This window comes from Simochromis diagramma, unplaced genomic scaffold, assembly GCF_900408965.1.
Source record: "Simochromis diagramma unplaced genomic scaffold, fSimDia1.1 OVJJ01000583.1, whole genome shotgun sequence".
Lineage (NCBI taxonomy): Eukaryota > Metazoa > Chordata > Actinopteri > Cichliformes > Cichlidae > Simochromis > Simochromis diagramma.
Window position 1 is genome coordinate 886,167 of NW_024387285.1, and position 24,718 is coordinate 910,884.

General features: G+C 41.7%; 1 protein-coding gene across 2 annotated transcripts in view; it reads left to right on the forward strand.

Annotated features, from left to right (window-relative positions):
- adamts3 (ADAM metallopeptidase with thrombospondin type 1 motif, 3) overlaps window positions 1–24,718 on the forward strand; it is a 130,019-nt gene that overhangs the window by 83,732 nt on the left and 21,569 nt on the right. Inside the window, exons 10-17 of one of the 2 annotated variants that reach the window (XM_040003439.1) lie at window positions 569–701; window positions 6,025–6,138; window positions 6,773–6,918; window positions 8,231–8,406; window positions 9,900–10,033; window positions 10,778–10,901; window positions 14,980–15,063; window positions 18,874–19,037. In XM_040003439.1, coding sequence (XP_039859373.1) covers window positions 569–701; window positions 6,025–6,138; window positions 6,773–6,918; window positions 8,231–8,406; window positions 9,900–10,033; window positions 10,778–10,901; window positions 14,980–15,063; window positions 18,874–19,037 — 1,075 coding nt within the window. Of the gene's footprint in view, window positions 1–568; window positions 702–6,024; window positions 6,139–6,772; window positions 6,919–8,230; window positions 8,407–9,899; window positions 10,034–10,777; window positions 10,902–14,979; window positions 15,064–15,532; window positions 15,614–18,873; window positions 19,038–24,718 lie in introns of both variants that reach the window. The other variant, XM_040003441.1, reaches the window with a different exon arrangement.

Here is a 24,718-nt window from a genome sequence, read left to right on the forward strand (position 1 = left end):
CGTATAACAGCTTTTATAGCATCTGCAAACAGCAGAGCAACAAGTCGTTTCTCTTGTTATATTGAGCAGGTTTAACTAGTGTTCATGCAACGGTTTGAGTTGCTGCAGGGCCTTTAAATTCAATCATCCATTAAGCAGTAACTCCCACAGTGAACAAACAGAATGAAGTCAAAACTATGAAACTAATTAACAAATGAAAACAACGCTTCCGGTTATGCTAAAATATCACTGTAACAGAGACTTGAGTTATATGGATCATTTGTTGGACTGATGGTTTTATCTGCAGAGGGCTGATGATTGCAGGCAAAAGCTGCAGTGAGGGGGTTTGATGCCTTTGCTCTGCTGGATGTCTTGGGTTCACTTAGAGTGAATTAATTCGTGACAGCAAATAAGTAAAAATTATGCGACGGCTTGTGGCCACATCTAGGAGGGGGTGTGGCCTCAGGCTTTCCAGGTACAGATGCCCTTTCAAATAAAGATCTCTAGTTTGTGTCAATAAACCTTTTTGGCCCTGTGAACTTTGTTTGGCTTGTTCAGAGTGAAAACATGAACCTTCATGTCCTCACAGCACGTATGATTGTCTCCTGGATGACCCCTTCAAACATGACTGGCCGGAGCTTCCTGAACTTCCTGGCATCAACTACTCGATGGATGAGCAGTGTCGATTTGACTTCGGGGTCGGCTACAAGATCTGCACTTCCGTGAGTAAAAGATAAAAAAAATATGTAATCGATAGCAGAAACCAGCTAAAATATATTCTGTGGTCTGTTGAAGAAGTTATTTCTTTAGACTCTTGGGATGAGCGAGCAGCGACTTTCAGTGAGGTTTCTGCAGAAAGCTGTGCTGATCACAGCCTCCAGAGGAAACGGACTCTGAAATCTCAGACGATCAGAAACCGTCTGCAGGTTATCGAGCGCTTCAAACAGAAGCCTGCTCGTTTAACCTCAATCACACCTGTGATTCCCCGGACCTCTGCAGATGGCAGGGTGATCACCGTTGTCCCCGTTTGCTGTCATCTGTTTCCAGCAGGTCAGAGATGCTCAAATAACAGATAAAAATGAGCTTTTCCAGTTGTTAATTGTGTGAATACCACGCTAATAAAAATGCAGATGTGCTCAGTATGAGCTGTTGAATCTTAAGCTTTGAGTGTTTGCAAGATTTTGTTTTATTTATTTTTTTACGTACAACAAAAGTGAGTTTTAAAAAGTCAGAAAAGCAGCAGCCTGATGAGAGGCAGACGTAAGGATGTTGATCGTGTGTCGCAGAAAGTGTCACGCTGTACTCAAAAAAGCTTTAAACTTGCAGAGGACGACTTATTATTTTGGGAGCTGTAGGAACAGAATGAGAGTCTGAGGACTGGCCGTCTGGCTACGATCGTCGATCGATGTCTGGGGTCCTGACTTTACACTGAGGTTGGCATTTCTTTGAAAGCATTTCGAAAGTCAACAGAGTCCCGGCGATGCAGTCCTATTATCGCTGAAGGCTGCATTGTTTGATTTCAGCTTATAAAGGAGGCCCGGCTGCTCTGTCTGAGGTTTAATAGGTTGTAGCTGACAGTTTTCGATGCCCTTTGTTCTCTACAAAGATCAATTTTTGGTTCTTATTTTCTGCTTTGTAATTATTTGTTCATTTCACGAGATGATACGATGCTAAGAGGAGACGCTGTATGCCGTTTTAAAATTTCCTTCCTCTTCACCATCTTATTAAAAAATTTATCAGATGATCACTTCTGCTGTTTATGAAAGTCTGCAGCTACACGCAGTGCTACAGAGCTACAGTGTGTGTGTCTAGAATACCTGCCGAGATCTCTGATCAACAAACTGAACATTTCCTCTCCAGCGTCAGATGGCAGATAGACATGGTTTGTGACTAGATGTGCACCTAATGCAGCATTTGGTGACTGTAGAGCAAAATATTCCCTGTAGATGTGAGACCACGGCCACAGCTAAGTGTTTAAATAGTGAACTTACTGAGTGTAACTTCCTGTTTGCTCTAAGTACAAAATGTAAACTGCTTGATTCAGGTTTGCCATTAATGTCTGTGCTCTGCTTCAAATCTAATAAAAGGCCTGTTAAAGTGCTTAGATGAAATTAATCTAAACCGACATTTACATCATGGAGGTTTAATTTATTACAGTGCTCGAGGTTTTACAGACAGCAGGGATGTGCCCACCGAGAGCAGGTTGCTCATATACCGAGACTGCTTCCTTTGTAGTCATGCTACTCTAATCTAATGCTCATCTAAATGATGAAAAACTGCTAAAAATGTATTTAAAACACTTAAAAACATCACCGGCTATTTAAATTTGACACAACTCGTTTCACATTACCTAGAAGAGAGAGACCTCGCTCTGAGAGTACAGAGAGTCTTCGGCTCGTGTTCAGGTTGATATGACCTGTAGTCGCTTTTTTGTGTAAAAGTAATAAATGAGAAAGATTTTCTTCTCACAGAAGAAATAATAAAGACGTAAGAAATAAAAGAAATAATGGTTTTCTTCAAAGGCACCTATTTTGCTTTTCCATATTTTGTCATATACTTGCAGTTCAAATGATGCACACTCATATTAAAAATAGCTTTCAAACAGTGAGCTCAGCATATGTGCAAATAGCCACCATGAGACAAAAGGACTGATTGCTCTAAATGCTTTTTTTTCTTCTGTTGGGTCTCTGTGACGTCATAGAGAAGCGATGGTCATCTCAGGAGTGTTGTACCAGTCCTGTTGTACTGCTAATTAAATATGATATTTCATCAGGAGGCAGCTTCAGCTTCTGTGAGCGCGTCACTTTCACCCAGTTACTGTTGCCCTGTTGTTTATGAGGGGCAGCCAATCAGAGGACTTTAAAGAAAGGCTCGTTTTCAGACAGAGGATGAAGCAAGGCCCAGCGTGGGATAAAGATCATTTTAAACTACAGATCATGCAAAGCTGCTCTAGTATTATCCAATAATAAAAAAACACTGTGGGCCAAGTAGTAACTTTTTTTTGCACCTCATGTTCCAGAATTATTTCCAGTGTCAGCTTGGTGTAAGATCAAGCAAACATTTCTGCTTCATCTACACTGAGAAGTAAACTTTTTCCACGTTAAAGTTTCCTGTGTTGTGTTTTAGTGCCGACGTAGGACAATTGTCTAATTTAAGTACGACTGTGCAATGACAGTAAAGACTCAAGTTCAACCTAACAAAAGTCTACGTTGTTACCTACGAGCTGTTTACAGCCTGCAGCTGTTAAAAAAGCAGAAGAAATCCAGAAGTGAAGAGATTCAAGACACGCTCTGTTGATCAGCCTCTTTAAAACCTCCGTTGGTTCAGGTTTGTTTGCCATGATGTTAACTCTTCCACAAAAGCTGGATGCTAGCACAGATGATTGTTTTAGCATCGCAAATGAGCAAATCACAAATTAGGCGTGTCATTGCCCAGCTGTGCAGATTACAGCTGTTACTGCTTACTGGGCCATTCTGAAGTACTGTTTAGATCAAGTGGCCGGTTTAATTCCTGCATGCTTATCTACATCTATTAAGGCCACGTTAGCTTTACACCCACATTTCTGGGTCACAGGATTTGCCTGTAGGTGGACCTGACCTGCATTTTGCCCCAGTTTTGCCTTTTTAACCGAACATCCACAGAGAGGTTCGGCCAGCGAAGGCAGGCTGCTCTGTTGGGTCTCAAAAAGAGTCATTTTTACAAAGAAGGGCTGAACAATATGGAGATGAAAAAAAAAAAAGATTTATCAAGGTAATACTACATGCACCCCATATACATGTATACACCATGTTTTCTATGCTTTTGATGCTTCTCCTTTTTAGTTTTAGCTTTTTTCCATCAAACAAAAGCATCAGGAAAGCTGTAAAAGAAAAACATGAAGTGGTAGAGTTACCCTGAGTTTGCTTCAGCCTGAGGGTTTGATTTATAGATGTCTTACTCTTTATTAAAACCCCACGCAGGGCCTGTGCTCGCAGTGCAGACAGATAAATGTGTAACAGTGACAACAACACAGTCCTTTAGAGACAGCTGATTATCGACCTGTCAGACCAAAAACAGTCCCGCAGTTTATGGCTGTCGCGCTCACCGTTGCTGTAATTTAACTTCCACAAAGAATCGGACAGAAAGTTAGTGAAGCTGTTAGATGTTAGAATAATAGAATCCCAAATGAACTTTAAAATAAAAGACACAACTTCTTGTGTGTCTTCCTTACTCTGACCTCTTTTCTGGAACTGCCGAATCCTGAAAAATAATATTTTTTGGAACGCTTGAAGGAAACAAACAAAGCTACGCAGGAACAAAAGGCATGACGAGCGACCTTACTAACAAAACCAAAAGGAATCAGGCCTGAAGAAGTCAATGTACTGTCAAAATGTCATCCTGATGTGGAATGGAAGAAGGAATAAGAGCGAGATGGCAACATGGAGGTGTTATTTTTGCTCCTTTGTGCAGAATAATACCCGAGCGCTTTCAAAGAATTTAGGATGTTTTTCTGTCTCCTGATGATTGCCTCATAAAGAAGGGAAAGGCAGTTCAGTTGGAGGCTGATAATGTTGCATAAGGTTGCAAGAAAAAGCTAAATTATTGCCTCGGTTTTGTTTACAAAGTCCATCTCTGTCCAGGTTAAACTGTTTGCCCACTAATTCTGCTGTTTCATAGAAATGCTCCTCTGCATCAGGTCACGACTGCAGAGAATATCTGGCTTCCATTTACCTGCCCGGTCGTTGTTCTTGAATGCAGATGATTAAAAACAGAAAATCAGATAATTCAGAGATGGTTTTCTGAGACTCGTTAAACTACTCACAAAGGGAACAGTCTGCAAATGGAAACAAAAAAAAGCATCCAAAAACCGTGTTTTTGCAAACAGATTCTGAATATTGATTAAATGCATAATGATTAGCAAGTGATCAAAATACACGAGCTGCTTGAACAGGATCCAAACACCCCGAGTATACAAATCATAAGCACACTGTCTAAGCCCCACTGGGGCTGCTGCGCTGCACAAGTTAAAAAGATTTTTGTTTGTTGTTTAGAGAAAGAAGTCCCTCCAGGTAATTGTGTTTATGCTGCTGCAAACAAAGCACCGGCAACAGAGATGTGGCCGCAGCAGACATGTTCAGAAAGGCTTATTAACCTCTGCAGATGTCCCAGTTTTATCAGCGGTGCTCTCAAGTACTGCTAACGAGGCGGACGGGGGAACTAGTTCCCAATCCAGGTGAACTTAATAAGAAGATGGCTTCACACAGACATTAATGTCGTACCAGTAACTGCTTTGGATGAGGGCAAGACAGTGGAAACCAGTTTCTTTTAGAAGCAACAGATGATGACACAAACATGGTGAAAAATAACGACTGTGTTAATATTTGGGAGATGCCTGTTAGCACGTAGCACACATTATAAACTGTGTATTGTCTGGAGATCGACAGCCAAAAACAACCAAAAACGTCTTGCGTCACACATTTATCTGCAGACGTGAAGGAAGCTGTTTGACTGTCAGACACTCACAGATGTACCAGTGACGTCTGCTCTTGAACTGTCGCACAGTCTCTTGTCTTTGAGATGTTTTGGGCAGCTTAACTGTCGCTTTTTAAGTTATCTCGAATTAATCTGATTGTCTGCTTAGATCCCTCAGAAATGTTCGACCACCTTACGTGACGAGGAACTTAATAAAAAGCCGTTATCAAAGAAGCCCACTCGGCCCTCTGTGGTAGATAAAGAGAAGTGAGAACGACAAATACCGACATACAGTTTTAGAGTGTCTCCCTCTTTTATCAGACAACTTTCATCGTTACTTTTGTGCCGTGGGTGATTATGTTCATTTCTTTTGCACCTTAGTTTATCAAGGACTCTTGGATATAACACAAATTCTCGTCTTATATGAAAAGAAAGTCTGACAGATACTCATTCCTTTGCTGTTTTTAAGTGACCATATTCTGCTCACTCAGTTAGGCAACACAATGAGCAGCTGAGTTATCCTGCAGTTATATTTTTACCTATAGTGTGCCATGTTTTCAGTTGCCTTGACGTTTTTTGCTGTCTGTGTTCCAGTTTCGCACATTTGACCCGTGTAAACAGCTGTGGTGCAGCCACCCAGACAACCCCTACTTCTGTAAAACCAAGAAAGGGCCACCTCTCGATGGGACCGAGTGTGCACCTGGAAAAGTGAGTTTGTCTATTAGACCTACATACAATAAATCATGACCAACACTATAAGGGCACCGCCGGGAGAAAAGCCGGTGGATGGTGGAGATGGTTCGTGCAGATGTTGTCGTCGCAGCTTCTAGCTGCAAGGGAACGAGTGCGGTTTAAGCAGAGACTGTATCACATGGATGGGCATTGTCTCCAGGTCTGAAAGGTGGAGCCAGTATAGAGGTGGCTTAAACACGCATGCTTTCTAATGACCAAATAGCAAAGTGCAAATAATTCAGACTGTATAGAAGTCTATGAAAAAATGACTCTACTTATCCTAAGGTCACAGAGCCTCCTGGGATTCTGAATAGCTCTGTGGTCTTGATGACTAGTTTCAATACATGTACTAGTACATGATAATGGCCTCCACATTATCACGCACTATTTTTCAGTGTGCATGGTAATCCAGTAGCATTAGGAGGATTACTTCAACATTTAAAATATCTCTGATGACGTCATCACTTCACAGGACGAGCAACTGTGGTAACCACGGTAATCTTGACATTCCTGCCCACATCCTTCTGGCTAAAAAGTTTAGCATTTAGACAGGAGACCTTCTCTGCTGGCTTACTCTCCCCGTCTCTCTTTGCCTTCTCATCTCATGTAGTGGTGCTACAAAGGTCACTGCATGTGGAAAAACCCTAATCAGGTCAAGCAAGATGGTGCCTGGGGCTCCTGGAGCAAATATGGTTCCTGCTCACGCTCCTGTGGAACTGGAGTTCGATTACGGACCCGTCAGTGCGCCAACCCTGCGTAAGTGGACAAGCATTGATTCGATTCAGGGCGGCATCAAGAATAATAGGAATAGTAAAGTATTTGAACAATGACGTGACTTTTGTCCTGGCTGCCTCCACCCCGAGCCACGTTCTGCTGGAGGTTTCTTCCTGTTAAAAAGGAGTTTTTCCTTCCCACTGTCACCAAGTACTTACTCAAGGGGGGAGGGTTTCCTCTACACTACTGTAGGTTCTTTACCTTACATATCAAGCACCTTGAGGCGACTGCTGGTGTGATTTGGTGCTATATAAATAAAATTGAACTTTCATAATCTTCCCATTTAAATCACGGCTGTAGACACTTAATTACTTTTTATTAAACGCCTGAATTAAAGGTAAAGTCTTCATTTCAGTTATATCCTGATTCTTTGATTTAGAATCCACTGTGGGGGGGTACACAGATGAAATTATCCACAGAAAAGTGTCATTGTTCAAATATGATGAATGATTATCATACTTGAATAATAATTGATTAAAAGAGACAGTTTTATTTGACCGTGGAATATTGTGCTTCGTACTGTCTTAATGATCACTTTCCAATGACACAAACTAACACTGATCACTTTTGTGACAGACCTCCAGTATTTGTGAGTCGTGTCAGTCTTCTTTAAGTAGCTTCCTAAACCCGAAGGAATGCTCCTCTGGAGAAAGTCACCTGTTCTCTTTTTGGCCGTCTCAGCGGTAAATGAAAGTCTGTATAAGGATAGGAAACAGGGGAGGCACTGGTTTAGTCCTGAGGCAACCAAAAATCTGCCTGCCAGCTGGTGTGAAGCTCATTAATTTATATATATGCTGTTTTTCAGGGCTGACAGATATGAAAGCAGCTTACAGCAGCGTTCTCCTGTCTCTTCGTAGGTTTTAGTCAAAGGAAGTCAAAGCATTGTGAAAATGACTTTATATAAAGTTTAACACTAAGCGATCAGACTCTATGTTCAGCCTCATATTGCTTTGTAACCTTTTGTGTAAAATCATCAGTGTTATTCGTACGGCTTCTCCTTCTTAAATCCTTTTCAAAGGCAAGTATTTGTCATTTCAACAAAACTCAGGAGGCTTGATTTAAATAATCAACTCCCATTAAATGAATAACTGTGATGTAAATAGTATTACTGCCCTGAAATGACGCTCCACCTGCAAACCAGCCGTAACAGCTCAGAGTCGTTTTTAGCCAAATGTGCGGGTGGATTTTACACAACGAAAGCCGTGGAGGAGGATTTGTTTCCACTTTTCAAAGTTTATAAGAAGTCTTCGCTGTCTGATCGGCGCCTCTGATGTTCATCCATTTCGTTGCCCAGCCCATCGAACGGCGGCCAGGACTGCCCAGGAGTAAACTACGAGTACCAGTTGTGCAACGCAGATGACTGTCCCAGGCACTTTGAAGATTTCAGAGCTCAGCAGTGCCAGCTCCGCAACTCCCACTTTGAATTCCAAAATGCCAAACACCACTGGCTGCCCTACGAGCATCCTGATGGTAAGCCAGAAAAATGTCAACAGATTGTTTTGCTCAGGCCTGAGGCTGCTTTGCTGCTGCTTTTATGCCCCAAAAAGAACAATGAAAGCAGACGAGGGCAGGAGATCTGAACTCAGACACAGCTGAAAAAAACATATAGTGAAGACAGGGACGCAGCCAGGCCTTCACCACGCTGGCCACACTCTTTTGTGCAAAGGCAATGTTTGTGTTGTGTCCTCTGTCATGTTTTTCTTTTGTATTCTCTCCGTTCTGCTTTTTCCTGTCCTTGTTTAGTCTTCCATCTGTCTGCTGGGATGAACAATTTAAACCCGTTCAACCTTCAAGCTTTCCCTCTTTGCAAACGTAATGGATCACCTGTGCAATTACAAAACTCTGGGCAGGGATTTGGAAAGTCAGTCATGTAGAAAATAAGTAGGACGCACACTGAGAAACTGCAGGAAGGTGAGAAATTAAAATCCGATCACGGCCTTCAGTGGAAGGCAGAGAGCTTTTTATGATGTCTGCGGTGCGATTTGACTGTTGGGTGCTGAGCGTAAATGTTTTCATGCATGTTCTTGTTATTTATGTTCAGATTTTGTCTGAACAGGTTTTTCTGGCGGTTTTTGTTCATTTTAAAAACACATTTTTAAAAAGAACAGAATGAAAAAAAAAACAATATTGACTGATTTTTAAAATATGAATTAATAATTTAAAAAAGATCAGTTGCAACATATTTTTGCAGATGTATATTCTTTTTTTGGAAGTGCAATAGTTTTGCATTTGAGACGAGAACTAATCACCGCACTGCAGATAACCAGCCTGCCTTTGACAGCTGTGTAAATGAAAGGACAGAAGCATTCAGAGGTTTTCTGTCATTTTTTACATATGATCCAGTTTTTTCGGAGCCTTCAGGTTGTTTTGTTTTCCTTTTTGTTATTTTTCTCATAAAGAGACAGTGCTCATCATGTAAATGTGCCAGAATCAGTCACAAAGGCAATTTTGCTTTGGCAGTCGGAGGAAGTTGATGGCTCATCCAAACATTGAAAGAAAATCTTCATGAAAAAGCAGCTGAGCACAGCTAAAAGCCCCAAAATGCAGAGAAGGAAAGAAAACATGAACACATACGAACAACTGCTAATACGATGCTTTTTAAGACATAACTCAGCGGTATCAGATTCCTCATGTCTGCATGCATATTAATACAGGTATTATTCACACACTGACTCCCCAGATTTCCTAAAGCACGTTTTGTAGTCTATTAGCGTTATCAAAATTCAGCGATCCAAGCTTTTCCCAACTCCACTGACTTTTCTTAACCGTTTAGCAGGGCTAGAGCCTATCCCAGACTTCACAGGAAGCACGACACACGCTGAGCATCCTTTGACCACTCAAAAAAAAAAACCCACAATAGATTGATGGGTGTTTTTTTTTCTCTGTCTAAGGAACTTTCAGATAGTTTCAAAACCACTTGGCTTCAGTTTGTTATGCTAATCTAAGAATTCATCGTCTTGCAGCAAACAGGAGATGCCACTTGTATTGCCAGTCCAAGGAGACAGAAGATGTGGCGTACATGAAGGTGCTGGTGCATGATGGGACACGATGTTCTTACAAGGACGCCTACAGCATCTGCGTGCGTGGAGAGTGTGTGGTAAGGGTGTATTCAAACTACATCAAACTACGTTTCTACGAGCTGTGTGTGCTCGTCAGCCACGTTAGCAGCTGCAGACTGCTGGACTACTTAAGCTTTGCACAAATTCATTTAATTACACAGAGTTAATGGAAGTAAACCAGCATCGGGTTCACTGTGATTGAATCCACAGTGTGTACTCACTGCTGTGAAGGAAGAAGGTGGCTTCACTATGATGTTTATATCCAGTACTGCTAATTTGTTCTGAGATGTTATTTAAAGAAGAGTCTGTTTTTCTGTTTGAAGGCATCTTTCAGTGGAGTTTGGGCCTTTTTCACTCTGTTTTCAGCTCAGTTGTGAGAGCAGCATGGCAAATTATAAGCAAACAGCTTCTTCTGTTTATTACTGAATATCCTGAAGATGATGATGAGCTCCATGGACAAAGTTTTTTTTTGGCTCACGGTCAAAACTTTTCGCAAAGAATAAAAATCTAACGAGGAATAGGAAGAGATTCCCTCGATGTGTCTAATCATCCAGGTGAGGTCGTGATTTTAAATGCTGACCTGACTCGTCTTCCACCCCCAACAGCAGTCAGCTAACATCAGCTCGTGTCCAGTTGGCGCTGATAAACCAACAGCTAATGAATCTGTTACGTGACATTTGCCGGGTCCGCTTACCATCAGACACGCTGTGAAGGTAACGCTTCGCGCCCTCGGCCACAAAGCAGTCGGGGTTCATCTGTGTTGTTGTTTTCTTGGTCTCCAGAAAGTTGGCTGTGACAGAGAAATTGGCTCTAGCAAGGTTGAGGACAGATGTGGGGTTTGCGGTGGAGACAATTCTCACTGCCGCACCGTCAAAGGAACCTTCACCCGCACGCCGAAGAAAGCTGGTAAGAGCTCGGAGCTAACGCACATCATCTTAAACAGGATCATTGTTCGTTTGTTGTTGTTTTATTTACTGTCGTCACATGAATGATTTATTTAACTGCGTTTTTCTTAACTGCCTGATCATTCATGCAGATAGTCACTTATTTTAAACATTAAGTTATAAATGATAAACTCAAATCTTCATTTGGTGTATTCTTTACTAAAGTCTCCACAAACATGCCGGGGACAAATATAGAATACAGGTGGTCATTAACATCTCAGTATTTTTGCTGTATTTTCATGGTCTTCTCACCTGTCCTCATCCTGCATGTGGCGTTCAGCCCAATTACAACCCCCCTGTTTACTTTTTTTCTACAATTTCTTTAAAAATCTATAAAAACTGTAGTTTTTAGACAGAAACAGAAATAAGTTTGTGACTTTAGCATGTTTAAAATCAGCTTCAAATGTTGAAATGTTGCATGTTGGTGATATTCTCACATCTGTTAAAGCAGAAGAATTCAATTCTATTCAGTTTTATTCATACAGCGCCAAATCACAACAACAGTCGCCTCAAGGCGCTTTATATTGTAAGGTCGACCCTCCAATAAACACGGATCCCCGCAGGGGACATGGGAGAAAAAAAAATTAAGACGGACTTTTGCGAGATCTCGCAAAAGTTTTAGCCGCATTCTTCGGAGGCCGCCAGCTCGAAGCCGACCGGGAGGTCGAGGCACGATGTGCCGGGAAAGCGGTGTTCCTCCCGGCTGTAGTAGGTCTCGACGTCCCGTTAGCTTCGAGCTAGTGGGTGTCAGATCTCCGAAAACGTCGGAGCACTTTTGCAAATATGTGATGTCTTGTAAACCGAGCAGGTGTCTGACGTTTACACAACTACATTCACGCCTCAAAATATCTTAAAAGTGTATTTTGTGACCCAGAAAGAGTAATATTACAACTAAGTAGCTGCCGCCATTGTTGGAATTCAACTTTTGCAAGATTTCGCAAAAGTTTTGCGAGATCCCGAGTTAGTTTTGCGAGATCTTGCAAAAGTCCATCTTAATTTTTTTTTCTCCCATGTCCCCTGCGGGGCTCCGTAAATAATACATACAGAAAAACCCAACAATCATATGAGCAAGAACTTTGGTGACAGTGGGAAGGAAAAACTCCCTTTTAACAGGAAGAAACCTCCGGCAGAACCAGGCTCAGGGAGGGGCGGGGCCATCTGCCGCCACCGGCACAAGAAGGCTCAAGATTTTTGGGAGATTCTTGAGGGATGTTGTCACCTTAACATGACCTAAGGTTATATTAATGTGAGCTGCTAGCTTTACTAGCTTCTTATATAAACAATCAGCAATCCATTTGTGAGTGAGTGAGTCATCACTAAGCTTTGTGCCATTACCTCTGCCCAGCAGGTCACATGACTTCATGGAATCCCAGTACATGACTGTCGTTCAAGAGCAATCTGAGCTGCTCGCTTCTAAGATGAGAAAAGTACTGTTTCACTTGACTTCCTGTGTAATGTGACACCTTCTGAAATCCTCACTTTATTTTCATGATAACTGAACATAAATAACCTCAGTCTGCATAAGTGTATACACTGTGGGTTAAATGTGAGCAGTAAATGCTGTATACCAGAGCGTACTGTCAGCATGAAATGTGGGCTTTGAAAGGTCTCAGCTTGAGTCTTCTCTGGCCTTGTAACTGTTATGAGAGCATGCACTCCTTTAACTACTGATTTAATAAGCAAAGTGGCAAACGCTTTAAAATAGATCTTGATTAGTCGACCGGATACAGCCCATTATCAGCATGCCACACTTGGTTATCCCATTTTAGTTTCTAGTGTCTCTATTTACCCTTTTAGAATATTGTTTAAAAAACACATTTAATATCTGAAGCCCGACCCAGTTAACCCAAAAACATGCAGAGCACTTTGTGGCAAACGGATAAAGAGCCTGTCGCAGAGCGAGGAAACATTTCCGATGTTCCACTTTTCAGACTTGTGTGGTAAGCCACTGAAACGCAGCCGGACTCAAATGAGGAATCTGACCACTTATAATTTCCTGTAGTCAGTAATCGATACGGGATAGTGCGAGAGCTGGTAGCTGACTCTGCTGTGCAGTCATACAGCTGAAAAATGCTGCAAATATTCCTCCTCAGCCAAAAATTGATTTGTTCTATTTGCAGGAGGTGGATGTAAACAGAAACCAGGGTGTTTGAAAGGGATTTTATCCAGATAACAATCACCTCACGCTGGCAGTAATGACAGTAATGAAGTGTTTCCTCAAACACAACAAATTCTGATGTAATGTATGTGGCAGTGAAATCTGAACTTGTCTGGGATCAAATATATCGATGCCAGTGCTTGTTATTTTTACTCAGTGTCATCAAAATCACTGGCTTTATCAATATTTGGATACATATTGATATAAACTATGATGTCGATGCTTTTTATTTGCTTAGTCATTGGACACAGCTACAAAGTTTATATGAGTGCACAAAGGTCATCTACGTAACGGCAAAGAGAAGAGGAGATGGGTAGAAACTGTATTTGCATTTATGCAGTTTCAGTAAAACAGCCCTGTTGGAACACATGAAAGAAACAGCATAAAGATGAGAGGTTTCCATAAAAGAAAGAGAATTCAAGTGAGGTTGAAAGAATTAATTTTGCATTGTACTTTTAAGGATTTTATTCATTTATTTTCTACTGTGAATATAATGCAGATTTACATTAATGGTGTAATTATGACCACCTTCTGCTGTATCTTTGTCATTTTTCCTTGCAGCCAATAAAAGGCTCTACAGGGCCGGAGTGACACGCAGCTGTGCTTCAGCCGTCACGCTGAACAGTCCGGCTCTTATGAATTAAAAGAGAAATAATCATGTCCTTCTGCATGTTAATAATGTGCTTTCATTTTTGAATACATTTGTAAATTTATTTAACCAAACCACCAAAATCCACCCTCGTTTTCGGCTCCATCAGTCATGGATCATATTTCATTGGATTTCACTGAAGTGCGAGTCTCGATGTGATGGCTTCATCAAATCGTTTAAGGATGAACTTTAATGTAACTGTGATCCTTCATCTTTGTTTCCTCACATCTCTCTCTCCCAGTTAACCACTCACCTTTTTTAACAGGGAAACAGTTAAGCAAGAGAGCCCAAAAAGAAACCGCTGTGTCCGAAAACACTATATGCAAGTATCCAGTGTTACTGAATCCCTTCGCGCCTCCTTTGCTAGTATTTCCTGCCCAGCTTGTAGTACAGATGGATGCTTAACACTGTAGAGATCCAGAGACTCGAGTGACATAAGCTGCTGTTTCTTCTGTTCCCTGTCACTAAGTGTCTTTATAGAGCTGACTTAGCTTTTGTAGATGTCACAGGCTCGACATACATCTATAAAACTCTTTACCAAAAGTTACGCTTCGTGATATTAGTGGTATTTTATTATTTAACAGCCTAACAAACTAACTTTAGCGTCCTAGCCCAGATAAAAAATGCCACATTAAACAAAGCTGCAGATCTTTGAAGGCAGTCTGAATACAGCTGGCCATTTCAAACCTGGTTCAGTCTAATGATCCGCTTCCAAAGGGTCATTTTAGATAACCAGCGTGTGTGCGGTGTATCAGTCTGCACACGCTCTGTTATCAGATTGTAATTTCTGTTGAGCGTCTTGTGGCTGAGAAATTGGGTTTGATTAGACGATGATCTCTTGGAAGCAAGCGGTCTTTTCCAAAACTTGGAATGCAGACCATGTAAAAATGCCTCTCCGCCACCTGCCGTAACCCTGTGTTAGCTGCACCTCAGCGTACAGTTGCATTTATAGTCAGCTCAGCCGCACCGATGTGTGCGTGCCAGGACACCCAGAGTGTTTGGCCTGTCTGTCAAATCTAAAAGCGAGTAATTACAGCTGCAGTTTTCTCCTGTGAGCGGCGGATGCCGCCCTGCCGGCAAACGTAGCTTGCTTTCTCATCCAGCGACAATTGCTCTGGTGCCTCCTATGCTCATTAAATACGTCTCCCCTGTAGGTGATCTTGTTGCTATTAGACAGTGAAAACGAGAGGAGGGGACATGTGATACTGACTAATGATTTATTTCATTCCAAAGGGAAGACGAGAGGCGCCTTTTCTTTGCCCAAAGGAGCTCGAAATGTGTTTGTAAATGAAACAGAGGACTCTCGAAATGTATTTGGTGAGTCACGGTGGGTTTGTAGGAGGCAGACATCCCTGACAGACAACTTTGCTGGTCTGTAGTTTGAAAAGCTTTTTACCTCCTTCCTTATTGAAACGCGGCCGAAGGCTCTCTTCATATACATCCTGTTTGCACAGAGCCAGTGTGAGCAGAAGTAAAGGACGATGGGCTTCCTTTTAGAGACTTTCTCATTTGATAACCAAATAGACACGAGTAAACCTTCAGGGCCTGTTTCAATAGAACCTTTTTACATTGAGGAGGAAAGCCAACCAAGCATTTTCTTCCTTCTTTAACTTCTTCAAACATCCTTGTAGAGCAAAGTGAACAAAATGTCTGGAACATGCGGGATGTCAGCCTCAGCAAACCGAACAGATTATCCTTGTATCTGCTTAATGTACCGTTTCTGTCTTATCTTTCCTAACCCCCCCGTCCTGCTTCTGCTGCTGCTGATGCTGCAAACTTGGCAAAGGTTACCTTAAGATGTTTCTCATTCCTCCTGGAGCTAGACATGTGATCATCCAAGAACATGAGGCCTCCCCTCACATTCTTGGTAAGTGTGATTTTCAGAGATGAACACATGTATGAAATCTTAAAAAGCTCTTTGCCATCCTCCTCATGTCTCCTCAGAAGACCGATGGGAAGATTCTGTGAAATCATAGATTTTGCATAATTCATTTCTTGTCACCTCCCAGGTTGAGGAAAATGAATCTTCTCATTTGCATTCATTATTAATCGTCTGCTAGATGAGCGTGCTCTTTCTTTTCTGCAAAATAGGACTAGTTTTTCTTTATTTAGTTGAATTTCCAATAACAACCAAGGACATGTAGAATTAATCAGCCATATTCAGGAATGAATCATAAAGACGTGGCTTGTTATAGGATAAGTTTATTCATAAATGGTTAAAATAACCTCCACAGATGGGATTATGTAGTTACTCTTAGTGCAAGCTAAATAAAATTAATACCTGAATTCAATTTAAAGGTCATGTCCTTGTGCACCTTTGGACTGCTTCCTGCGCTGCTGCTATTTTTAGAAGTTCTGTGCGTCTGTGATTTCATCCTGGAGCTCAAACCTGAGCAAAGTCAAACATCAACTTCTGTCCCCCCAACTCTGATGTCAAGAACAACCCAACAACACAAAAGCAGAAGTAAGGTGAAGAGTCCGTCAGGAGTGCGACCAGCAGCAAACACAGACACACGATCAGTGTAGTCGCTGGTTTGATTCCCTCCAACTTTGTCCTCTTAAGAAAATAACATTTAGAAAATTTCACAAAGAACAAAAAAAGAGAAATGTTTGTCCCACTGGAGGAGGCCCTTTGTGTATTCTAGACACACACATGTGAGTGATAAGAATCTGACAAGCTGGCAGTTTGCTGATAACAGCAACTTTAATGAAAACAGTGAAGAACTTTATGATTACATGTCAGATTATACTCTTTAATCCTCGTGCAACACGCGTCTGTCAGTCGAATGATCACGTAATGTGTCAACTTTTTCTGATGGAGTAGATGGATCGATCCTTGGTTTTTGTCTTTGCATTGAAAGGTCAATTTACTGTAAGTGAAAAAAAGCACGATTTCTGCCTTTAAAATGCCAGTTAGTCAAGTCGCATGTTGGGTCTGGTAGAACAGTTAGTGATAGTGATGACTAAAGGATCCTGTTTCAGAGTCAGACTGAGTTTATGTGCAGCTAGAAGACAGTAAATATGCCAAAAAGGAAAACGACCTCAAAGTGGTTAAAAAGGCTCCAAATGTCAGTATTTGTAACTCAAGTACAAGCAGACTGACAGTGGAGGAAGTGAACTGATCTCACACTAACATAAAAATATTAAGAGTTAAACTCTTAAAAAAATAAAGAATAAACATGAAAGTTCATAAAACATCGTAAAAGCAGAAACAATATTTTCCTCTTTTCAAAAGGAGCAAAAACCACCTGCTCAGTAAAAAGAGTGGGAGGAGGAGAGGATGATCTATTTAGTGTCTGCCAGGTGATACAGGTCAGCATCGCTCTATTTCCTCAAAGAGCTCTTTGAGGTTAATATTTACACTGACAATTATTTAACAGAATCCTGTGAAACCTGTAAAAGAAGATGAATGCAAGCACAAAAACACCAAAACAAACAGCAACAACACTTCTGTGTGGAATGAAAAGGTGATAGAAATTATAGATATTTGTACAGCTTGTTTCCAAAAATATTCAAATGTACACAAAATTAGAACTGTTCTCAGGATTAGTCTGGACCTGAGATAGTGAGACTGAATCCAACAGTAAGTCTCTAGATCTTCATGCGTCATGTAAACCTGAGGTTCCAGTGACTGAGCGCTCACAAAAGGTGACACAGATGATGACTGCTGTCCAAACTCCAGGCTGACTAGAAGCAACAAAAGCTCTTTGCTTAGCACAGAACGAAGCTGTTTGACACCGACGCTACTAAAGGGCCCTAATGACATGAGATACCTAACAACTGAGTCTAAAGCTAGCTATTACTGCTAAAGAAGATGATAGGTTGCATGTTTAATTCAGTCTGTCCAACCTCACACGCTCTGAATCTCATTGACTTCACTCATACGGCACCTCGATGCCCAAGGTTCAGCAGCGGGGTAGTAGTCCAGTCAAAACGCAGCCTGATTGCAAGCGCGTTTTATTCTACTGAATGGAGCAAGTAAGAAAAATGAAATAACTGCATTAAAAATGGACTCTGTGTTATTAGAGTTATTGAACGGTGTCTCGTAGAGCCTACAGTTGTCTTAGATGTGAGGCTCTGAGAAGTTTGTGCACCTCTCTACCAAACAAAAGAATCAGTGGTTTAAATTAAGGTTATGAAGCAAGACAGAGTACTTAAGGATGGAAGGAGAAGATGATAGATGAGTCTGAATATCCGGGGTCAACCATCCAAAGCAAAGGACAGTGGACAGGAGAGATGAAGAAGAGAGTGCAGGCAGGCTGGACCGGGTGAAGAGATGCTGCTGAGACCCACCATGATGGCACTGAGAAAGAACAGGTGGCTGAGCTGGAGATGCTCGGACAGAACAGGATTATAAATATCAGGGGGACGGTTCACACTGAAGACGATGCTGCAGAGCCAGAGGAAGACCACAGAAAGAGGTTCAAGGATGCAGCGAAGGAGGCTGCAGGATGTTGGAGATGCAGCCGAAACAAGATGATATGATCCAAATTAGCGATTTCACATACTTACTTTAAAGTTCTGTGAACTTTTTCATTTGCCTGCTGGTATAAACCACTAATAGTAGTGTTTTTAAATTAATTATTGAATGTTTGACAATAATGGTGCACTTCAAACAAAATAGCACAGCTGAAACCAGCAGGAACTACTTTCCCTGTTTTAATAGGATGCAGAGCTGATGAGTGGTTGGAGACTGCATCGTTAAAAACTGTTGTAAAGCAGACGGGTGCTGCAGTGGATCATCTTAAATGCTTTTTAAAAGCATAAAGTAAAACTTGAGCAGCAGAAAGAAAGAAATGATCTGCAACATCCTTTTAGCATCTTTTACTTGTGTTGCATTTTCCCCACTCGATGCATTTAAATGCATTTATATGTATTTAAAGCATCTGATTAACATGCCAGTTTTCATTTTTGTCCTCACAAGTTTTATTAAACTATGAGTTTGGCAGTTTGTTTTGCACAGAATGAGGAATAGTTCAGACATGCTTTTGTTCAGGCACGGTCTTTTTCCGAGTGACTGCTCTGAGAGTGCATTTTCTTTCTCTGTGAATAATTCTGATCTTTGTCATCTAGAAAGTAAAGCTATTTCAAGTTTGTCAGCAGCTTATAACAAGTGACTGATTACAGCAATCAAGAACCAGGCGACGGGGCATTACATCCTCAACGGCAAAGGAGAGGAGGTCAAGTCCAGAAGCTTCATCGACTTGGGCGTTGAATGGCATTACATCATCGAGGGCGACGTAGAGACGCTGCAGACCGATGGCCCTCTGCACGACCCCGTGGTGGTGCTGGTAATAACTTCCTTATCTACCGCACTCATATATGAATTCATTCAGAAGGCTATTTACTTGATAATGAGCACTAAAACAGTTCATCCCTCCTGCCCGAGTCTCCCAAAATCCCTTTTATCACTTATATTCTATGGCTATCTGTTAGATTTTAATTATTGAAAATCATTAGTGTTATGTAAATGCACCATATGAGAATGTCTCCAAAGGAAGAGGCTTATCCCTAAGATAAAATACTACTTGAGATAAATTTGAACGAGTCAGTCCCTTCAGTTGTTTTAGACACATTTGCATTTGCTGGGAAGATTTTAATACATGTACAGTATTAAGCTGCTCCCTTCTTTTATCGCTGCGCCTCTCTGTGAGCACGAGGGAAAACAGACGCAGTGAAACTGAGATCAGAGCGTAGAGACATCGGCATGACCGTGAAAAACAACAAGACCTAGCAGAGGCTGTCATGGTGCACCAAAACGAAACGAGTTAACGTTGTTTTCGTCCCCAGGGTTACATTTAAATGACTTTTTACAGTAACTTTGGACCTTCCAGTGTTACCGTAATGTTACCTGATCAGAAAAATAAGTTAACAGGAGTTTTGTGCGATCAAACACTCCACTGTGACTCCTACCAGTATGTACCAACCACATACTGGTTGCATCACCTCCACCAGCCAGCTCATCTATTTATCCTAGACTGATAGCTTTAGCTGAACTCAGTGCTAGCTATCGCCATTTTTGGGGCACCAGCAGATGCACTCGGTTTCACCAAACACAGTTTGCAGTTCACTCTGCTGTCGAGCTGACACTAGCACAGAGCTGTCTGCCAAGAAACACAAGAACAACAGAAAACAATGCATTAGGTTGTTTGTTTGTTGTTGCTGTTGTAATTTTTGCATTACTCAAATGCAAAAATTACACTTTTGTTTGCAAAGTAGTCTGAGTACTACTACTTTAGTAAAGTAGCAACTGTATTTTGCAGCTCCTAACCTCAACAGGTGCAATGACACTAAAGAGGGCTTTAAAAGAGGACCGTTATTATTCAGGTTTAGACAGTTTAGAAAATCGTGGGTACAGTATGAGTAGAGCTCTCATGTAAATCATTTAAAACCAGCGGCAAAATCTTCCAATCAAAACCAAAACTAACAGGCAGCTGATTCACAGCACATATTTGTGGTCATATGATCGTTTTCCTTGGAGCAGCTCTCTGGAGTTGTGGATTTCTCCTGCTGAGCAGTGAGTGAGTTACTGTGAGGTGCATCAATCAAACCTGGTAGAGATCAAAGAAAACGTGAACTTGGCTAAATCTGCCAGTGAAGGAAAGACCTGACCTCCATCATTTGGTTTACTCTCAGCCAAATACAACATGACTGAAACTTGAACGACTCCACAATGTGAGGTTTGTAGTGTCATATTGGTTCGTCTGCTGCTCGGGCAAGCCATGATTATTATGTGATTGAGAGGACAAATTATAAGGATCTGTCACATGAAATGATTCATTTGGAGACATTTTTAGAACATCAGGACTCAACGGAGAGAAACCAGTGACTGCAGAAAATGCAGACGATCTCACCCCCCCAAAAAGTGAAGCCAAACCATCTCTATCGCCCCCCGGTGTCTGACTGCAGTATAAGTCATAACCCTGCCCCCTCCCTGGATAGGACAGGGGTCAACCTGAAACAAAAAGTCTCCACAAATAAATTTTTCCCAAAGATTCTTTCTGCCATTATTAACAGTTCTCGTCACTCTGGGTTGGGTTTGAGGGGTCACCTTTGTCATAAGCTTGATTTTAATTGCTAACTCGATGCTTTAAAATTGTGGTGCAGCGTTATTATGACAGCTTTGGTGGCCGCAGCCACTGAGAAGGAGGTTCAGCATTTAGTTTCCAAAACCATGACCGACTGAGGCATCCACATACTTCTGCTTTTATCCAATCATTGGTCCAAACACCATGCTTTCTAATATGTATGTATGTGTGTGTGTGTGTGTGTGTGTATATATATATATATATATATATATATATATATATATATATATATATATATATATAAATTCCCCACTCGCCCCTGTGGGCGGTTAATCCTTCAAGCTCGGGTCCTCTACCAGAGGCCTGGGAGCTTGAGGGTCCTGCGCAGTATCTTATCATCCAGGCAGTGCACAGGTTGGTCAGTCTGGTCTTGCAGTCTCGGCTGACTGCTCGGTCTACTAGTAGCTGGTGTTTTGCACCTCTGGTATTCTTGCCCAATGCTTTCTGTGCCCCACTCATTTATTGAGCCATATGCCTGTTTATCTTAGCCGCTATGATGCCTGACAGGAGCTTCCATGTAGTACTGAGGCAGGTTATTGGTCGGTAGTTGGAGGGGACCGGCCCCTTCTGGGGGTCCTTGAGGAGCAGGACTGTCCGGCCTTCGGTTAGCCATTCCGGGTGTCTCTCGTCAACTAGCAGCTGGTTCATTTGTGCTGCCAGACGCTCGTGGAGTGCAGTCAGCTTCTTCAGCCAGTAGGCACGAACCATGTCAGGGCCTGGTGCTGTCCAACTCTTCATACTGGAGACCCTTTCTTGGATATCTGCCACTGTGATGGTTACTGGACCCTGTTCGGGGAGGTCGCTGTGGTCTGCCCTCAGATCCACTAGCCACTGAGCATTGCTGTTATGGGTTGCGTCCTTCTCCCATATGCTTTTCCAGTATTGTTCTGTCTCCAGCATTGGTGGTGCTGTTCTCTTATTATTGTTCCCCTGCCACTGAGAGTACACCTTGGCTGGTTCTGTGGAGAACAGCTGGTTTATTCTCCTGCCTTCTATCTCTCTGGTGTGCCTCCTCAAGCAGCTGGCCAAGGCTGTGAGTTGTTGCTTGGCAGTTTCCAAGGCCTCAAGTATGGACAGCTTGCTGTATTTCTTATCACCTTCCTCATCGCGCCTTTCTGCAGCTCCGATAGTTGGCTGACCTCCCTCCGTGCTACCTTGATCTTAGCCTCTAGCCTCCTTCTCCATGGAGGGCACTGCCCCTTGCGGCTGTTCAACTTGTAGCCAAGCATGTCACTGATCACTGCTGCTGTATTGTACATCAGCTTGTTAGTCTCTGTAATCGTGGCTGTAGGTATCGTCCGTAGTGCTGCATTAACATCATCTAGCAGACCTTCTGAGGGTACTTCACGTAATCTTTTAATCTTTTAATCTCCTCCTCCTCCTCCTGTCATGATTTTAATTTAATCGTAAGCTTCTTTTCTTTTCACAGCAGACTTTATTTGGTTGAGATGCTGGAGCTGTTCAATTGTCAGCTAAAACTAAAGCGAGATAGCGTTCTCTGATAGCGTGGAGGTTACACTTCTGAAAACATATGAATGCAGTCTTCAGTTTTAATATATTCAAACTGTAATAAAGCATAATAAACATACTGTTACTCTGTGGCAATAAAGGCCTGCAGTTCAATAATGCATTTCCTTGAATAAGCAGATGAAAATATATACAGGAAAATTAGATGGGTTCTCTATAGAGTGTGGAGAGTGTAATATCCACAGTTTCATCAGGAAGTGGCTTTTTCACTGGGCAAATATTTAAAAGGTCTCTTGAAATGAGCCACGAATAGTGAAAAAAATAATTTGTAATAATTTGTAATGGTACAAATATTCATGTTAGACAAGGACTTACAGCATAAGTTAGTACGCATCTAAGTGGTTCACATTGGTGGTGCACAGTCAGTGATTAATCAAGCTTCAAATACATGACAAATATTGTTATACACCATAGAGCAGGGGTGGGCAATTCCAGGTCTCGAGGGCCGGTGTCCCTGCAGGTTTTAGATGTTCTTGAACCAACACAGCTGATTTAAACGGCTAAATTACCTCCTCAACGTGTCCTGAAGTTCTCCAGAGGCCTGGTAACGAACTAATCATGTGATTCAGGTGTGTTGACCCAGGGTGAGTTGAAGAAAGTTCTTCACAGTAAAGTTTTTGTGCATGCGGCTTGATGGAAATGCATCGTCTCACATTTCGATAAGAGACATATTTTACATAAAATTCATGAAAGCCATTCAGAAGCATTTCCACATTCAGTGCATTCAGTGCACCTTTTTTGACTCTTTAACATCAGATTATTGCATTTATCTGATTGTCACCCTGTTATGCTCACAAGCCAGTGAAATACAGCACAATAAGCAGTGTGAATGAGCTAGTTTTTACCACAATACAGCAGCTATAATCATCAGATGCGCCTTCTCCTTCCCCAGATGCTTTGCCTGTTTTTATGAAAATGCGATGAATATCCGGCAGAATATTTTACATGCAGCTCGTGAGCAAGTAGGAATAATTAGTAACTCTGCTTCCACGATAGAATGGACTGACAATGAGCGTTAATACACTTTTACATGTCAGCACTCATGTTTACTCAGATTTTCTTATTTTCTTATGTATTTTTAACTCTGATCGTAGAAATAGATACTTGTTCAGCCACCTCCAAATCAACTCCAAGCTGCACGTGATGGCTTTGGTGAAACTTTAAAATTCAAATGCCATGGATACAGTCAGGGCCGTGAGAATTTGGACGTTATTTATTTATTATTTTTCCTCCATAATGGTCTACTAGGCCACGGGGGTCAAACTCCAGTCTTCGAGGGCTGGTGTCCTGAAACTTTTCCATGTGTCTCTGCTGCAACACACCTGAATAACATTAGTAGGCCATTAGCAAGACTCTGTATCGTGCATGCTGAGGTGGCAGTTCAGCTGCTTGATTCATGTTACAGCAGCTCAAGAGTGAAATAACGTAGTGCAATAAAAGTACTTTTAGCAGTACACTTTTCCAAACACTTAGATGTGTCCTTGATCCAACACGGCTGATTTAAATGGTTAAATGACCTCCTCAATATGTCTTGAAGTTCTCCAGAGGTCTGGTGATTCAGGTGTGTTGACCCAGGTGTGATCTGAAACCTGCAGGACACCAGCTGCAGAAAACTGGACTTTGATGCTGGTTTGTGTGTCTCGCTCCCTTCAGTTTTGTTTCCGGTGACTGAGAGTCTGCTCTGCTGGGTTCAGATCAGGTGTTTTTAAAAATATTCCATGTCTTCACCTTTAGAATCTATTGAGCTGCTTTTGCATTTACGTCGGATTATTATCCATTAGCCTTGTGAAGCTCCGTCTGATGACGTTTGCAGTGCTTGGCTCAATCTGAGCAGAGAGCATACAGTATCTCTGTACCCTTCATCCTGCTACTTCTATCAGCAGTCACATCATCAATAAACACCTGCTCCTACTGGCAGACGTACGTGCCCATGCTGCAACTTGGCCTCATTTACATCAGGCATCGACACATCTTTGGCCCTCGGACAGTTTTCAGTGAACAGCAAAATTAAATTTAATCAACTTCATATCTCATATCTGCTTAATATGAATAACAAGGGAGCAGCTTGTTAGGAAGCCTGTGAAACTGGTGTTCAGTCAGCTGCTCAAATATTTTCAGCCTCTGGAACTGTGGAGGACTACGTACAAAAATAGCTGTAATTCTGAAACAGTTATTGCAATACTTGATAAACCTGCTAAATTAATGACTGTGCCTGAACTGATTTATTTAAATCCACTGTGGTGATTCACAGTAGTGGAATTACAATTCTTTGAATGTGGGTGCTTGTTGTTAAAAGGGTTGTGTGGCATTTGAGTTGGGTTTTTTTTTTGTTCTTTTTTTGGGGGGGCATATATTTA